Source organism: Stegostoma tigrinum, chromosome 28 (genome assembly GCF_030684315.1).
Source record: "Stegostoma tigrinum isolate sSteTig4 chromosome 28, sSteTig4.hap1, whole genome shotgun sequence".
In the NCBI taxonomy this organism is placed as follows: Eukaryota; Metazoa; Chordata; class Chondrichthyes; order Orectolobiformes; family Stegostomatidae; genus Stegostoma; species Stegostoma tigrinum.
In genome coordinates, this window is record NC_081381.1 from 11200001 (window position 1) to 11218654 (window position 18654).

At 39.1% G+C, this 18654-nt stretch overlaps 1 protein-coding gene across 4 annotated transcripts in view; it reads left to right on the forward strand.

The window, feature by feature from the left end:
* The window catches only part of cfap74 (cilia and flagella associated protein 74), a 190787-nt gene that overhangs the window by 59031 nt on the left and 113102 nt on the right, over positions 1-18654 (forward strand). For all 4 annotated transcript variants that reach the window (XM_048561032.2, XM_059638059.1, XM_048561033.2 and 1 more), the window contains 5 exons: positions 638-792; positions 9957-10176; positions 14105-14266; positions 14889-15059; positions 18362-18480. In XM_048561032.2, coding sequence (XP_048416989.1) covers positions 638-792; positions 9957-10176; positions 14105-14266; positions 14889-15059; positions 18362-18480 — 827 coding nt within the window. The remainder of the gene's footprint in view (positions 1-637; positions 793-9956; positions 10177-14104; positions 14267-14888; positions 15060-18361; positions 18481-18654) is intronic.

The following is an 18654-nucleotide window of genomic DNA, read 5'->3' on the forward strand; positions in this document are numbered from 1 at the left end:
TAAGTAAGTGCACCAAATAAAATGCAGTGCTGTCCAGAATAATGTCAAAATTACAGACATAAGGCGCACATTTAAGAAATTACTTTTCCTGGCAGTCTTCAGCAAATTATATTTTAAATATCTCCCCAAAGTGAAGTTGTTGCTCACCTGAGACAACAGTACAGACTGTCTGAAAAATACCTAGCTTTGTTCATTGGAATTGCACCATACCTCACATCTATTGTCCAAAATTTTAACAGTAGGATCGGGTCGATTACTTGCAGGGAGAAGATATTACATTTGAGACTATTTCAATTTCCATTGATACATAATTCCAACAAGGATCTCTGGATGTAGAGTTTAAAACAGGAATCTTGGCTAATTCTCCTAATTCACCCAATGTAAGCCCAAATCATTGAGATTGAGTGAATACAGAATTTCTACTCTCAGCTTCACTGAGATAGACTAATTCAAATCAAGTTTAGTATGACTTAGTTGCAAAGAAAATGCAAGTACAGAATAGTGAGGGAGTTCACTTTAGCATATTTAGTGTTAGGTCATGCTGCAGGACGATATGTGTTGTATGTCGTATGTTCATTAGCTCTTACAATTAAAAAGTTATTGCATAAAATTCAGTTTCTTGTACACTTGCTAATAGGAAAGCCTCCGGGCAATTCAGGCAAGGAAAGCTGCTCAGTCTGCAGCAGAAAAACAAAAGAAGGAAAAAGAAGCATCAATAGGCTCAGAAAGTGAAAGTTTCCTACAACATATGCTTTACAGAAAGCACCTACAAGAGCTTGAGAAAAAAAAGCAGTGAGTATGTTTGATTCTTCAATAAATTAAATGTTCCCATTCATAAATTACATTTTTGTGAGATTTGCAACTCAAAATTTTGCAGTCAAAATATGAACATAAATGATGCAGATAACATGTTTAATTTTTAAAATTAATTTGTGCATTCATTATAAATTAAAATTCTATTCAACATCATTGTCAGTTAAAATATGTAGGAAGCAGAGATAGTCTTAAATGGGACTCATAACAAATAGATCTTAGAACAGTAAGATCTATTCACACAGTGGGCAGTCTATTTAAAGAATGCATTATGACAATCGAAAAGTGTATTGGAAAAGAAACTGCACGAACTACAGCAAACAGTGCTCATGACCATGACTGCAGCAAATGTCCCAGTGAAAGCAGGATAATTCCTTAGTAGTTGAAGAATGTTACAGGCATGTATGTCCACAAAATTAATCCTAGTCACTTAGAGCAGTGCTGTGTCCAGGTATGGATTGTATAACTGAATTATCCAATCATTTCCACTTTTGCCCACAATAATACCATTTGCAGGTGGTATAAATTGACCGAACCTGTACATTCCTTATTCCAAACATTATCCTGCAAATTTGAAACTAAGAAGCTATGACCTGTAAGAGGTCAGTCACTGCAGCTTTCGGAGAGCAAGAAATTATATTTTAATGTGCTCTGCCCGTTTTGCTTGCTACTGACTCTGCACAGAGATGATAATGGGAGACTGAGTGGTGGAAGAGAGTGGGGAGTCTAAAATACATAGTGGGACCAGGCCACAAGCATTTGAGTACATTTCCTAGGGTAAACTGCAATGCCATCTGCCAATGACCTGGTATAAACCCAACTCAATACTTTCAACCAGCACTCAATGACTCAAATATTTCTGATTGGAAATGGGGGAGGGAAAGGGGGTTCTGAAATAAATAGGGAGAGGGGGGATGTGGATTGAAGATGGATAGAGGAGAAGATAAGTGGAGAGGAGACAGACAAGTCAAAGAGGCAGGGATGGAGCCAGTAAAGGTGAGTGTCGGTGGGGAGGTAGGGAGGAGATAGGTCAGACCAGGGAGGACGGACAGGTCAAGGGGTCGGGATGAGGTTAGTAGTTTGGAGATGGGGTGTGGCTTGAGTTGGGATGAGGAGATAGATGAGAGGAAGAACAGGTTAGGGAGGCGGGGACAAGGTGGGCTGGTTTTCCTGTTCCTAAGATGCTGTTTGGCCTGCTGTGTTCATCCAGCTCTACACCTTGTTATCTCAGATTCTCCAGCATCTGCAGTTCCTATTATCTCTGATACTACTTTCTGATTGCAGTGTTTTATTGATTTAGGCTTTTAAATGTCATAGCTGCAAAGAGCAGAATTTTCCATGTAAATTAAGATTTTGGTCCTACTGATACTGGCCAAAAGTTGTCACTGTTTTATAAACTAACTACATTGCCCATCTGATGATTTTAATTTGAACTACCTTGAGGTTGGTTTATGTTGATGCTAATTCAAATATATGGGAGTATTAACTAGAGGCTGACTTATAGACCATCCCATTCTCTCAAACAACTTTTTCTGACTACTTTTGAAATACTTGCACATATGGACTCACTGGGTCTAACATATGAACTCAGTTTTTGGCATGCTTAGTAGCTCAGTGAGTTTGTACTAAAAATGTAGCCATGAAGATCACCATGAAAATCATCAGAGATAGGAGTATTAATAGCATATGCAGATCTAAATAATGAGCCCAGATTGTAGCACTGCATCTTGGAAAAATGATATTTGTGTCATGCTGTTTCATGTGGGGTGCACAGGAATTTACTGGCATTTAAAATTCACGAGCACAAGATGTTTAACGATATGCTTCAGAACTTTGTTTTTTTCCCCTATTCCAACAGAATTTTTGCCTGTGAAGCTTAGTTTGAGTCCCGCCAACTCGGTTTACTCCTTCTCTAAAAAAGGATTATTTTAATTAGTCTGAGCTGATTCTAGTGAATGTGCACAGCAATTATAAAGTGATCACACCCTCATGGCGAAACAAAGTAGATCTTGTAAAGTTTTGACACTTTTTGTGTCTTTATCAAAATTAACCTTTTAAAAGTGAAAGAAAAGAAGAATTCTGAACTTTACAGAAGGGGAGAAATTGCAGCTAAATATAAGGCCGATCAATTTTTATTGCTAAGTTGAGTAGTGAGTAAAAATCTCAGCTCTGCAAATCTGACCCCAATTATGTGATTTTCATTCAGGGTAGGGGCGGGGATCAACTAGGGTTGTGGCTGCCATGCTGGTAAGAGTTTGAAGGCAGCCACAGAATGGGGAGGCAGGCTGTGGGAAAGGCACAGTTTGATGGTCCAGCACATTGTTGTGACTGTTAATAAAACGAGAAACAAATTCCCAGCCCTCACCTGCCCTCACATCCACACACACACTCCCCATGCCCCATCCAAGTAACCTATAGTGCCCCGTGCCCCTCTACTCACTCACCTCATGGCCCATTATGCCTCTGATACCAACTTATATCTCCCCAAGCAGCCCTAACCACCACCACCCATTTTCCTTGCACCCTCTATGCCAACTCACCAGCGCCCACTATGGACAGTCTCCAGGACCTAAGCTAAGATGAAGCAAAATTCTACATGTCAAATGCAGACTTTATTGAAAAATGAGTGGGAATCAGAAAGCTTCCTAATTAGATCAGGAGTCAGGCAGGGCTGTCACTCTCTCCTGCCTTGATTGTGTGTTGTGTAAAGCTTTTTGCCACGCCCATCAAGCACATTGCAAGTTTGAGAAGAGTGACTTTTTCAGGCAGCAGTCACAAGCAGGTCAAAGCCTCCCTCTGCATGGATTGCATCGCTGTTTTCTGCTCGGATCCACTGTCAGTACACAGACTCATGAGCATCTGCGATCAGTTTGAACTGGCCTTGGCTACCAAGGCAAATCGGGGCAAGAGCAAGGCCATGTTCTTTGGGAAGTAGGCTGACCGATCCTTAATTCCCTTCACCATCAGGACATATAGAAATATGGTTTGGAGGGACTGAGGGTGATGCTAAAGCTTGGGCGGAGTGACTCACCAAAGTGAAGCAAAAACTGGGCAAATAGGAGCACTGCTCCCTCTCCTTTGTGGCTAAAAACCTGCTCATCAGGTGTGAGGTACTCTCGGTGTTGTTGTATGTGGTGCGGGTTTGGCCTCTTCTCTGAGCTTGGGCTGCCAACATCAGCGAGCCATCCTTTATTTCATTTGGAGGTTAAAGATGGTTCGGGCCAAAAGGGACACCATATTTAAAGTGCTGGACAACAACGGGGGGAATAATCTACCCGATGCCATCCTCAACCTGATGGCTGCCTTTGTGTGCCCCTGCATCAAGCTATGCGTAGACACTCTCTACAAACACTCAGTGTCACTACTTACTAATGTTCTGCTTGTCCCCAGTGTTATGAAGGATAGGTCTGGCCTCACTGCTGCAGAACACCCCATGTAGTTGCACCTTCCCATATCACATCCCACGAGGAGAAAGTTGTGAAGAATATCATCTTTGACCAAAAGTCCATCAAGCAGTGGTCAGCATGGAGCATCCTCTAGACCGTGCAGGAAAAGGAGAGTGTGGACCTGTTGGGCGGTTCCCTGAGTAGACTGTCAAAGTCACTTGAAAGTGTGCCTCATTGCCAGATCTTTCCAATAAGCACCCAGATGGCTGATGGTGAGAAGGGCACTACCTGTGAAACCATTCTTGAATGCCTGATGTTAGGAAGGGGAGGTCGAACCCCCCTGATAATTAAAATTGAAACATACGCCTCTGATCTATTATGGCAGGAGTAGAGGTCCCCTTCTAATAATTAAATTTGAAACACCCAGAGAAGCTTACTTCACCTGACCTAACTACTAAACTGTTACAGAGGAGCAGAGATTAAATGAAAGAAAATTGCTGATATTCACTTTATAAGTAAAAATTTACTGATTTAACCCTAACAGTGAACAAATTAACAGAATTACTAACAAACTGAACAATTCCCCCTTAACTACTAACTAGCCCCTAACTGAAATAAATTCTATTTGTATGCAGTTCGTATAAACACAAGTCCTACTTATATAAACTTAAGTAATAAGAAAATAAATTAAAACTTATTCTCTCAAAATTTACATGCTTTTCTTCTGCTGTTCTCAAGTCAAACAACTTTCTCCCACTGATCTGGCTGTTAGATGTTTTCTCTGACATCTTCAGTGAGGACTCTTAGCTAGAAGTGCCATGGTACCTTTTATGGTGCTTTCTTAGAGAGCCTAGCAATTTCTTGTGACAGCTAAATGCTCATTTCTCAGATGGCAGTTTGCTCTTGCACTAATTTTCAAAAACCCTCTCCTTATAGGCCTTGAATGACATATCAATTTTCTTACAATAACATTGGTCTGAGGTTGTCGAAACCATCAAATTTAAATTCAATTGGCTTTTGATTACTAAGTAATTGATTTAAATTAATTGGCTGATTCCAGCTCAAAACAAGCCTAAGGTTTCTGATCACATAGTTAATTGATACATGTTTCAATTTCAGAATTGTCTGTCTGCCCTTCAGTTGCTTACAGACACATTTTCATTTAAATCTCAAAGCTTAGAAAAGCGCATCACCTCTTAAAAGCACGACGCATTCTTCTCCTTTTTATTTAACAAACAATTTCTAGCTTCCTGCCTTCCGATTCATGATTATTCAACACAACTTCGTAACACCTCACCCTTGAAGAAAAAAGTTGAACCATCATTATGAAAAGATGGCTTTTTTAAAAAATGGAACACCATTATCATGAGATACTTGGGTCAATAACCTAAACTTTTAAACCCATGATAACCTTAGCAATAACTTTTCACAGCCTGCAACATGTACAATCTGTTAATTTAAAGCCTGTAAACTAAGACTCTAACAAAATTGTCTTGTATTCCTGTCCCTAACGATTTCCAAAAAGGTGTGTGTATTGTTGCTTGTATACACAACAGTCTCCAAAACATTGTTTGTATCTTAAACATTTGAGAGGTGGCACGGTGTGTCTCAGTGGTTAGCACTGCAGCTTCACAGAACTAGGGACCCGGGTTCGATTCCACCCTCAGGTGACTGTCTGTGTGGAGTTTACACATTCAGCCCGTGTCTGTGCGGTTTTCTTCCGGGTTCTCCAGTTTCCTCCCACAGCCCAAAAAAATGTGCGGGCTAGGTGGATTGGCCATGCTAAATTGTCTGTAGTGTTCGGGGGGGATGTGTAGATTAGGTGGGTTACACCTTGTTATCTCTAACCTACCAGGGTCTCCATTTTCACTTTTGGATTCTGTCCTTAAGATAACACATTTAGGAAAACTTTCAGATTTCTTTTCCAAGTAGGCTTTATGATATAAATATTTGGTTGTCTCATCTTTTCATTGCAATCTTTCAGAAGTAAACATCTTTGCCTAATGCTCTACCTGTTTATGTTTCTCTTTACCATTTCACCAAACAATGATTAGGTAACTGGACCTCAATTCCTTTGTGTCGCACTTTGGTTTCTCCTTCCTGCTGTAACTTACAACTGGGATCTTGTTACCACACAGTCTGGAAAATATTCCAGCATATTTTTCCTTTAACTCCTCAGTTCCCTAGTTTTCCTTCAGCTTCTCCACAACAAGGGGCATCACTCACACCTTTGACCCTGCTAGGTTGTTTACAAGAACAAACTGTATTCCTTGAATAGACACTCTTTCAATCCCTCCCACTGTCACTTCCCCATTCTTGATTGGACTTTCCAACCTGATTTTACATAGGGAATCACTAAATATCACTCCAGTTATTCCATAGATTACCATACTGTCAGGAACATTTCAGAAGGAGTTCAAATACTTTCATCTGTTACTATTAGGGACTAGTTGACTCTCATATCTCACAATATTTTAATTTCTCTTGCGTACTCACTCTCTCTTGCCCACACACACTCCCTCTCTCTCACTCACTCACACACACACAGACTCTCTCACACACATTCTCTCTCTTTCTCTCTCGTGCACGTACACTTTCTCGTGGGATAGGTCTGGGTGGGATTCTCTGACGGTCACTGTGGACTTGTTGGGCTGAAGGGCCAGCTTCTACACTGTGGGGATTCTATGATTCTTTAGATTCATAAGGCCAGTACCAAGCTCAGTAACTCTTTCTCAATGATGGATTATTTTCTCTGGTGGATATTGAGTTTCTTTGAAAAATAATCAATTGGCCTTTAATTCCACCATCATCCTCCTGCAGCAACATAGCTGGAACCTTTACATCGCAACGTCAATAGTGACTTTAAATGTTTTCAAGAAATTGGGTGTGATTAAAACTGGTGTGGTGGTAAACGTGGCTTTGAAATTCCCTAATGCCTCATGGCATTGTTCCGTGCACCAAACTTTTGTGCTCTTCTTTAGCAAATATGTCAGTGGTGCCACGATGCTACCGAGGTTTGGTAGAATATGTTCAGTCCCAAAAATCGAAGCACCTCTTTCTTTGAGGAATGTCTTGGAAATTCCACAATGGCCTTTGTCTTCACGTTCCTTGGGGTCATCCTTCCATGTCTGATGTTGTGTCCCAAGAACATCACTTTTGCCTTTGTGAATCCCGTTCTTGCTAGATTTATAACCAGTTTTGCCTCCCGTAGTCTTTCAAAGAGTCCTGCTAAGTGCTCCATGTGATCTTTCCATGAATGGTTAAAAATAAGTAAATCATCTATATAGATGGCACAGTTAGTCAACCTGACACAGCTCTGCTGATAAGTCTTTGAAAAGTGGCTGGTGTTTTCTTCATTCCAAAGGGCATCACTTTAAATTGACACAGCCCATTCAGCGTTACAAATGCAGAAATGTCTTTCACTGTCTCCCACAAAGGTACTTGCCAGTAACCATGAAGTAAGCCTAACTTTGTGATGTCAGTGGTTTGTCCAATTTTTTACACACAGGATTGCAGCCTTGGAGTTGGGCATGAGTCCGATTTACTTATGGCATTGACTTTCTGATAACCAGTACAGAATCGTTAAGTACCATCAGGTTTGGGAGCAAACATGATTGGCAAACTCCATTTGTTTCGACTCGGCTTGAAGATGTCTTTTTGGAACATCACTTCTAATTCTCTCAAAGCCACACAGGTATAGAAAGGATTGAGCCCATAGGGGTATTGTTTTATTGGAACAGCATTCCCTACTTCAGCCTTAAGTAATATAATATTAGTCTGGCCCATTCTATTTCTGCATATGTCCTCATATTGCTCAACAATCCTTTCAATTCAGTTTTCTGTTCCTGAGACAGACAGCTCACAATCCTATCCTGTTCTCCAAGGACTTCCTCATTATTTAACTTATTTTGATGCATATCAAAATCCAAATCATCTGGATTTGATTCCTCACTCTGAGGGGCAGTAACTAATACCTGTTTCTCTGGTTCCCTGTCATAGTTTCAGCACATTCATGTGACATACCCAATAAAGTTTCTTTCTATGTGGCATCTTTACCAAATAATTCACTTGACTCAACTTCTTCTTAATTGATAATGATCACTATACCTTGCTTTGAAGGGATCTTCTACCACTGGTAACAGGACCAATACTTTATCCCCACGGGTAAATGTACGAATTTTAGATTTCTTATCTGCTTTTCTCTGTGACATCTTCTGTGAGGACTCTTAGCTAGAAGTGCCATGGTACCTTTTATGGATAGATGGTGGTTTCTTAGAGAGCTTAGTGATTTCTTCTGACAGCTAAATGCTCATTTCTCAGATGGCAGTTCACTCTTGTAATGATTTTCAAAAACCTTCTCCTTATAGACTTTGAATGACATCAATTTTCTTACAATAGCATTGGTCTGAGGTTGTCAAAACCATCAAATTTAAATTCAATTGGCTTTTGATTACTAAGGCTTCCGATCACACAGCCAATGATACGTTTCAATTTCAGAACTGTCTGTATGCCCGTCAGTTGCTTACAGATACATTTTAATTTTACTCTCCAAACTTAGAAAAACACATCACCTCTTAAAGGGATTGCACAGTCTTCTCCCTTCTCATTTTATTAGCAAAGAAATTCTAGATCCTTGCCTTCCAATTCACAATTAGTTAATACAACTTTGTAACTTCAGGCTCTCTAAGCTATCGCACGTTGCTCTTGAAGAGGCTGTTGGCGGGGAGAGGTCCGCATGGATGAGACTGTCAGCATCTTCTGGAATGTCCCTCTGCGAAGGGACTTTGGAGAGACATGCAGTGATTATTGTCAAGATTCATGCTGAGCAAATCCATGATGCAGAACTCTGTGCTCTGTGGTCTGTTCCTCAGGATACATACCGAAACAAACATCAGCTGTACCTAGAAATTCTTCAACTCAGTGAAAGACATTCTTTGGTCTGTTCAAAACTTGCTGGTCTTCCAGTTAAACGAGTTGACCCTGACTGAGTGTTGCAGACTGAGAGACATACTAAGGCCTGTGGCAGCTGCTGCCAAAGCACAGTGCGAAAAGGCCACCATATAAGGTCTTTCTGCCAAGCTACACTGGAGGTCTGTTCAGTCATTGGACCCTCCCGATGCCTCAGATACATGTAAATAGTTCCTAGTTCCTAGCACAATTAGGAAATGCCTTTAGATTAGTTATAACTATCGAAAAGTCAAACCCCAATGTTTGTTTCCTTCTCTGTACGCAAAAACTGTGTAGATCTGAACTGCTTTAGTAACTGCGTATGTACATAAAGACTTATGTTTTTAAGAATAAAGTATATTTTTGCAAAATAGGATGGAGAGGAAGCAAGATAAAAATTTGTCTTCTGATTTATAAAATGTGTGCAAGATACTCAAATTGTAAACATTTTATGTTTGATGTTTAATTCAGTGAACAGAAGTAATCTAAAGATAGTTGATAAATTGCAGTTTCTAAAAATGCTTATTTTTCAAAGAAATGTAATTCATTGAATTAATCTGTATTCATATTATATCTATCTGCTGTTTATCTGTGGTTGCTATATGGAACATGAAAAGTTGAGATGGGTATTTCAGAGAAAAGTTAAAAATGCTGGAGATAGGAATGGGAGGATGTCTTAATTGTGGGAGATAATATAAGGAGGGTCCAGTGGAACACAATCATCAGGATAAACTAGCTGGTCTGAATGCCTTTTCATGCCAATGATTCAGTATCAGGACTTGAGTTTTGTCATATATTTACCTTTGAAAGGGAATTTGTAGAAGAGCAGAAAACATTGAAGGCAGAAATTATGGCTAAGATCCTCAGGGAAGAATCCAATATGGAAAAGAAGAAGAAGATGTATCCTGTACTATTTCCAGAAAATCTAAAGAGCAAAGATAAAACTTCAGAAGTGTGGAAATTAGGGGAAAAGCTGTTGCAGTGCATAGAAAACAACTCTGAAGATGACAGAGTTATAAATACCCATGAAGTAAGTGAAGTAACTGATTTGTCAAAATTATGTACTTTGTTATAATTATTTAGTAATATTGAACTTGAATATTACTAACAAAGACGAACTTTGTGTAAGGCTTTATCTTGCACTCATCAGGACAGTTCATAAGAATACCAAAGTAAAGTAAAACCGATATTCATTTTGTATGAGAAGAGAGTACTGATTGGTTGGCATGTGGATTTTGATTGATAAACGCATTGTCATAAAGAAGAGCGCTTTGCCTTCATAGAGTATGAATCTTGTTTTCTCTTTATTTTGCTATTTCTCACGAATTGCCTTGCTGAATACAAGATAAAAAGCTTCAACAAAATGTCTTTTCAGCAATACATAATTATACTATACCATATGTTCGTTGCAATTCTATTTTGCTACGTATGGCCAGGTTTTAAAGGTATACATGCCATCTGACTGAGATGAAAGAACTCTTAACAGTCTGCAGAATGTATTAAGTAAAAATTTTCAATGTTGAGTTCTGCATTTAAAAAAAGACTCAAAATGATGACTTAGGAATTACGATCAGACAACATAAAAAGTTCACCAAGTTTTTCAATATATAAATAGATATAATGGTATTACATAATTTATCCCCTGGAACTATTGAGTAATATGTTTATATGTTTATGTCTGTATGAATTGAAAAACGGGTTTGTTTTGAATGAGTGACTTTGCAGAGCATCATTGGCATCAATCTTTCTAATTAAGAGGTACACAAAATCCTTTCATAATAAATTGAAGTAACTTGTTGAAGGTGTAAATGGAATTAAAATTTGCAGTGATTGTTTTCTCTCTGTAATTCTGATGCTAGTGATGCGATAAACTAGTTTTTCATGTCATGCTGTTAAGCTACTGCTGTGATCAATTCAAATGGAAATGCTTGAATTCACCACTATAACTCCAGTGATGATACTTCTGGAACCCATAATAAAACTTTGGGAGTCAACAGAAGATATACACCCGAAACGTAGAAGGAGATGAACAGCAAGCAGGAACCAAGCTCCTAATAGAGCTGAAACGCATAAGAGCAAAAATTTTAGCAAAGGGCAACAGGCTACAGTGAGGTACTGCTGCTGACAATAGGCTTAGCAAAATACAATAGGTGATTATAAAATTATCAGTAACTCATCCTTGAAGTAAGAACATACCTATATTTTTCTGTTTGATGGTGCAGGTAGGTGCCATGGCATCTCAAAGAAACTTGATTTTTATTCCACTCATTATTTAGCAAGTAGGGACAGGAGTAGATCATTCATATCCTGAAGCCAGCTCTGCCGTTCAAGTAATAAAATGTGAGGCTGGATGAACACAGCAGGCCAAGCAGCATCTCAGGAGCTGTGCTCCTGAGATGCTGCTTGGCCTGCTGTGTTCATCCAGCCTCACATTTTATTACCTTGGATTCTCCAGCATCTGCAGTTCCCATTATCTCTGCCATTTAAGTAGTTCATTTTCCCACACTATTCCCATGTTCCTTCAAATCTTCAACATCCAGGAGTCTATTGATCTTTGTCTTGAAGCTATTTGTTAGCAACCAGAAGAGGGGATTTATATTTTTGTTCCTAGTATATCATTGGTCCTTCTCCAGATGGATGATGTAAGAATAGATTTTTAATTTGCAGGCCGAGCAGAAACACCTCTCCAAAGACACAATTAAAATTGGACATATAAGCTGATAATTATGAAGCAGGCCTGCCACAGACCTGGTCTTCTGAGGAAGAGTCACCGGACCTGAAATGTTAATTCTATTTTTTCCTTTACAGATTTGCCAGACCTGTTGATCTTTTCCAGCAACTGAGCTTTTGTCCATGAATTATGAAGCCAGGCCTGCCACCGTTATCTGCAGTAGTTCATTGATAATAGTTGATCTTTTAAGCAGATTTGTTGCCTGCCTTCTTAAGAAAGTTGACTCCCACGCTCCTGCATGTTTAATAATGGGTTCTCAGGCCCTACAAGCAAACAATTAATTTTGATTGCCCAGAGATAGCAGGAACTGCAGATGCTGGAGTCAGAGATAACACAGTGTGGAGCTGGAGGAACACAGCAGGCCAGGCAGCATCAGAAGAGCAGGAAAGTTGACATTTCGGATCAGGGCACTTCTTTAGAAATGGGGAGGGGAAAGGGAGCTCAGAAATAAGTAGAGAGAGGAGGGTTGGGGCTGGGGAAGGTAGGTGGGATATGATAGGTGAGTGTAGGTAGGCAGTGATGGGGATTGGTCAGTGAGACGGGAGGGGTGGACGGGTGGGAGAGAAGATTGACAGGTTGTGTCAGATCAAAGAGGCAGGGATGAGACTGGGAGTGGGGAGATTTTAAAACTGGTGAAATCTATGTTTAGACCATTGGGCTGTAGGCTAAGAGGCTGCGTCTGCTCCCAAGATGGGGCTTTCCACTCGCGCACATCCCAGATGTCCTCCTATTTCAAGGATCGTAATCTCCCCCCTTCGGTGGTTGAAAATGCCCTCAATCGCATTTCTTGCATTTCCTGCACCACTGCCCTCATGTCCCATCCTCCCAACAAAAATGAAGACAGAATCCCCTTGTCCTCACACATCACCCCACTAACTCCCACATTCAACATATCATTTTCCACCATTTCCGCCACCTACTATCCAACACCACAACCAAAGATATATTTCCCTCCCCACCCCTATCTGCTTTTCATAGGGACTGCTGTCCCCATGATTCCCTTGTTCACTCCACTCTCCTTACTAACCCTATCACGCCCGGCACCTTTCCCCGCAACAGCAGGAAGTGCTACACCTGTCCCTACACCTCCCCCCTCACCTCTATTCAAGGCACAAAACAAACCTTCAACATTAGACAGGGGTTCACCTGCATATCCGTCAACTTGGTCTACTGTATTCGCTGTTCTTGATGGGGCCTCCTCTACATCGTTGAGACCAAGCGGAGACTCAGAGACCACTTTGTAGAGCATCTGCACTCTATACGTGACAAACGACAACATCTTCCAATCGCGAACCATTTCAACTCCCACTCTCTGAGTGTAATGTCTCCTCCAGTGTCACAATGACACCACCCGCAAACTGGGGGAGCAGTGCCGCATATTCCGCCTTGGGAGCCTACAGCTCAATTGTCTAAACATGGATTTCACCAGTTTCAGAATCTCCCCAATCCTGGCCATATCCCATATCCAACCTTTCCTGTCATCCCTATGTCCTTGACCTAGCACTATCTGTTCTTCTTCAGTCCCACCTATCCGCCCCTCCCACCTCACTGACCAATCCCCACCACTGCCTACCTGCACTCACCTAACACCATCCTACCTAATCTCCCCAGCCCCACCCCTCCTCTCTATTTATTTCAGAGATCCCTTCCCCCTCCCCATTTCTGAAGAAGGGCCCAGACCCGAAACATCAACTTTCCTGCTCCTCTGATGCTGCCTGGTTTGCTGTGTTCCTCCAGCTCCAACACTGTGTTGTCTAATTTTGATTGTTCTCTTGTTTGGATTTTTATGTAATATGTAGACCTTTATTTTTTTCAAAATATGTTAACTGTATTTCACATTATTTTGTCTGATAAATAAAATGCTTTATTCTAGAACCGGTGTATAATTAAAGTGATTGGAAACAACAGAGTTCACCTATTTCTTCAGTACAGGTACACAAGTAAAGAACACATGCATTAACGCAGAGAGGAGATTGATTTGGTATAAGAAAATAGGTTCACACTGCAATTTGGTTTTTGGAATGGATTAATAGTGCAGCATAAGACGGGCTAGAGACACTAACAGATTTTAAATAAGCTCCTTAAAGCTCAGGTTTATATCTTATTCATGGAAAATTAGAAATCTGAATCTTGACCCTGAGATTAAGTTGAATCAGAAAGATCAATTCCTAGATCTAATGTATTTATAAATACATAGATATTATAGATTTCTTTCTTTCCCCTGCAGCAAGAAAGGCGATCCCCATCACAAATATCAGATGAAGAAGCCATCACAGAACAAATCCCAAATTATTTCACGCAGGATTTCAGTGACCAGCTTCTGGATGAAGAAAGTCTTAATTTGCCTGAATTTCCGGGGCTTTGGGATAAAGAGCACACACCCAACAAGGTACAAAGGACATTTATTCCAGTAATGGCTGGTGGTGATGATGTGGCAGAGCTTTGAAATCAAAGAGCATGACACAAAAGGGTGGCTCATTAAAAGACATTTATTTTTTAAATACACTTTTGTTATGCTATCTACTTTGGTATTTTTATTTAGAATGTCTAACTGACCACATTATTGCAAATTTTGAATTATATGTCACTGTAATATGTTAGAATCACCATTATAATAAAAATAAATTTGTGCTAAGTGCAGAGAATAAGGAGAATCAATAAAAATGAAAGATACAGGTAAAATATGGGTGCAGGAACAGAGTGACATGAGGTAAATGAGCACAAGAGATTGCAGATAGCAGGGTTAAAAGGGCACACAAAATTATCAGAGTCCTACCATTCATAATGTCTTGTTAGCCCCCTCCAACTCCCTTACCTCACACTCTGCTGAGTTGAAATAAGCCCTTTTGTTTTAAAGTAGAACACTAAATATTTTTGACCGTAGATTTAAGCAAATACCTTTTCCTTTAAAAGTTTTGTCAATTTGTAAAAGGCTAGGATTTAAGGTATATATAGGCTTATTTTTAAAACACTTTGTTACCATGTATTGGATGTATTTTTGTGTCACTAAGGATGAAAAGGTCAGCAAACGTTTCGGAGCAGGTACTAGTAAGATGGAACAAGAGATATTGGCACGACAGTTGGAGAAACAAAGAAGTGGGATTGTCCAAAAACAAGTAGCAGCTGGTCGGGAATTCAAAGGCTGTCCTTTCTACAGCAAGCCCGATATTATTCACTTCAAGGTTGGTGTCACATAATCGATTCAGATTGTTTTACACTTTTGGATGCCAATGTTGAAAGTAAGATTGTGCTTCATTAACTTCCTATACCTAAAGAGAAAATTATTAATTTACAAAACTGTAGGTGAGGTTCCTTTGTTAGAAGCTGAATGTTTGATACCAAGGAGGCTGCTGCATTAACTCACCACCATGTCCTTTATTTGCCTGAAGGTCTCAAATGTGGGTCAATTCTGTAGTATCCTGTAGTATTCATCAACTTCAATCTTTGGCAAACACACAGCATATTTTTCTTCTTCTTTCACTCCTCAAATTTGAAATGTTTTATAATATGCTCTTAATTCTGAGTTCCTTGCTTTTCAGATTCACCTTCTCACTGTTCCTTGATACAATATCCCCTTGCTGTGAAGATTCATGCAGCCTTTTACTGACTGCTGTGTCCAACGCTAAAGTTTGGATACTAGCCACATCATAAGTTAATGCCAAAAAAAAATGTCAGTGAGCTAGCTGACCTTGCTTTACAATTATGTGTAGGGCTGCATAATGTTGAGATAAGTTAATATTGAGTCTTTAATTTAGGAATCCTGCAATGATAGATATGTATTTTAGTGTCTAAAAATTAATAGCATTTCAGTGCATTTAATTCTATTTTAATCCAAATGAGTAGATAACAATTATTAGGAAATAGAAGATATATTGTAATCAATTTAACTGAGCATGCAGTCACTGAATATCACTTATCTTTCTTCAATGCTGTTCATTTTGGTTTTTTTTTGCCTGTTTGTGTTAGCTCCTTTTCCTTGAATCCCTGCTCATTTTGTTTATGTCTCCTCACTGCTGGTAATGTTGTTCCTATCTGTGTCCACCTGCTGATTTTCCCTTTTCTAATTTCACTTCTCAGGCTTTCCTGTTTTACACTGGTAAGTTCACTGGTTCAGCAAGTTTCATGTTCATCTCATTCTCACAGATAATGTCAAGACAGGCAGGTTACTTAACTTGGAATTTGAATGTAGAACTAATGAACATCAGTATAAAATTAATGAACTGAGAAAATATTTTGATTAAAATCATATTTTCTGCTACAGACTAGTAAGTACGTGGAATAGTTCCCAAATAAAACAGTTGATGTCTTATCATTGAACACCTTACAAAATAACATTGTTCAAAATCATAGCATTAGATGTTGGGTTGTGAAACAGTTATGCCCACGGAAGGCACAACCAAAAAATTAAATGTCACAAATTCAAAAAGCTGAATCAATCTCTCCAGTTTTATCTCTGAAGTAAGATTAATTCTATCCTGACTCTGAGTTGTATTTAAAATAGTGAGACAATGTGCCCTTAAACAGTTTGTTGGGACACTATTCCAAACAGTTATAACTCCGAGTACATTTTACTATCTGTTCTGACTTTATTCTTCACTGATTTTCAATATATCCTGTGGTCCTATGTAGTTGAAATGGTATAAAATAGTAATGTGATGTGCGTGAAATAATGCACATACACTACAATTGTGTGATTGGTGCATAATTTTTTAAATACTAATGGTACTTTTAAATTTTGAGTTTGCAGTTATAGACAGACAAGTGTTGGTTATTTCCATATAGGGTTTCCTTTTTAAAAAATATAAAGTCAGAGAGTTCTTCTGGAACAGTGAACTAAATCCAGAATTTGTCAGAAAGCAAGTGACTGTAGAAATCTAGGATGATAATAGAAAGATGCTTGTGCTGTTGTTTGTATGACGGTAGAGTAAATATTTATCTTAACATTTAAACGTTGTCTTTGTGTTCAGCCTGCTGTGTTCATCCAGCCTCACATTTTATTATCTTGGAATTCTCCAGCATCTGCAGTTCCCATTATCTCTAGGATTGAGCAAGTTTTGTTTTAAATTCTGTTTGAAAAACACCAGAATTGAGCTCAGAAGTAAGTTTTTAGTTTCTAGCCTACAGGAGTTGAAAACATTTCAGGGAACTCATCATCCCAGCAGAAAGATTTAGTTTATGAATCTTTTTAGCCAGGAAAGTTTGTATAGAAATCTGTAGGCTATGAGAGCTAAGAAACTTTGTGCTGTCAGATTTGTGAAAATTTGATGTTGGCAGTATTAGAATGGAATCATCACATTGTCTCCAGGGTTGGAGCAAAGAAACTATCAATCGGATAAATGGAAGCTTAAAGATATGAGAGACAGTGGGAACTGCAGATGCTGGAGAATCCGAGATAACAAGGTGTGGAGCTGGATGAACACAGCAGGCCAAGTAGTATCTTAGGAGCACAAAAGCTTACATTTAGGGCCAAGACCCTTCATCAGAAAAGGGGGAGGGGGAGAGGGTCCTGAAATAAATAGGGAGAGAGGGGGAGGCGGATCGAAGATGGATAGAGGAGAAGATGGGTGGAGAGGAGACAGCCCTCCTCTCCACCTATCTTCTCCTCTATCCATCTTCAATCCGCCTCCCCCTCTCTCTCTATTTATTTCAGGACCCTCTCCCCCTCCTCCTTTGCTGATGAAGGGTCTAGGCTCAAAACGTCAAGTTGAAGATATGATATAGGTGTGTATTTTCTCATGACTTGTGTCTGTGTAATGGATTGTGTCAGGAAACAGGTTGAAACTTTGTTTTGCTATATAGTTGAAGATCATTCTAATTGCCTTTTATATTTAGCTAGCTGAATTGTTTCTTCTTTTTTTCTGTAATAAATGTCTGTGCTCATGTGAAGAAAATCTGCAGGCTCAATGCTAACTAACTAAATAAAAAAAAAAATTAGTGAAGCGAGGTTTCATTCTGAGATCGGACTTTTCCATCAGTCATCAGCTGGGATCATAAGTGTCATACACATATCACACTGCTGTGTCTGAAATAGAAGGACAATTTATGCTGCCTTCTCCATGATCAAAGTTTTCAAAAATTTATTCATCTACAAACTTCCTAATTCAAAACAACCGATATATTGGCCTCACTAAGGAACTTCCATTTGGCCACAGGATAAACTTACATATAGAAATTAGATCTACTGTCTCCTGTTTCACTCAATCCTGTTAAGCAACTCTAATGATTCCTTTTCCATTTCTGACAAGGGAATAGCATTCAGAAAGTTAAACATGTTTTCTAGTTTTGCAGATGCAGACTGACTTGATATATTTCTAGCATCTTACATTTTTCTTCAGAATTTGGTGTTTGTGGTATTTTTACTTATTTTCCTTGATTTTTATTTTGTATCTTGAACGTTACCATTTTATTCTGTTCTGTTATAATTCACAGTACAAATAAATTGGTGTCAGCTAATAGTCATGTTGTAAACTGTTTGCATTTTTAGAACTTTGACGTTGGTCAAACTTACAAGAAAAAGGCAAAGCTGATAAATGCTTCATACGGTATCACTTTCTGCAGGCTGATTGCCATCACTGATTGCTTGAAAGACTTCATTGAGGTTGAGTGAGTATTATGTAATAACTAGAAATGTTTTATTACTATTAAAAAGGTGTTTGCAATTAAACTATTAAGTTGTATGTAATTCACTTCAATGGATAAATAATTAAAATTTAAATGGTACTAATTCCTCATTTATCAATGCCTACATAATGCCTGGCATTATCTAAACATGTAGTA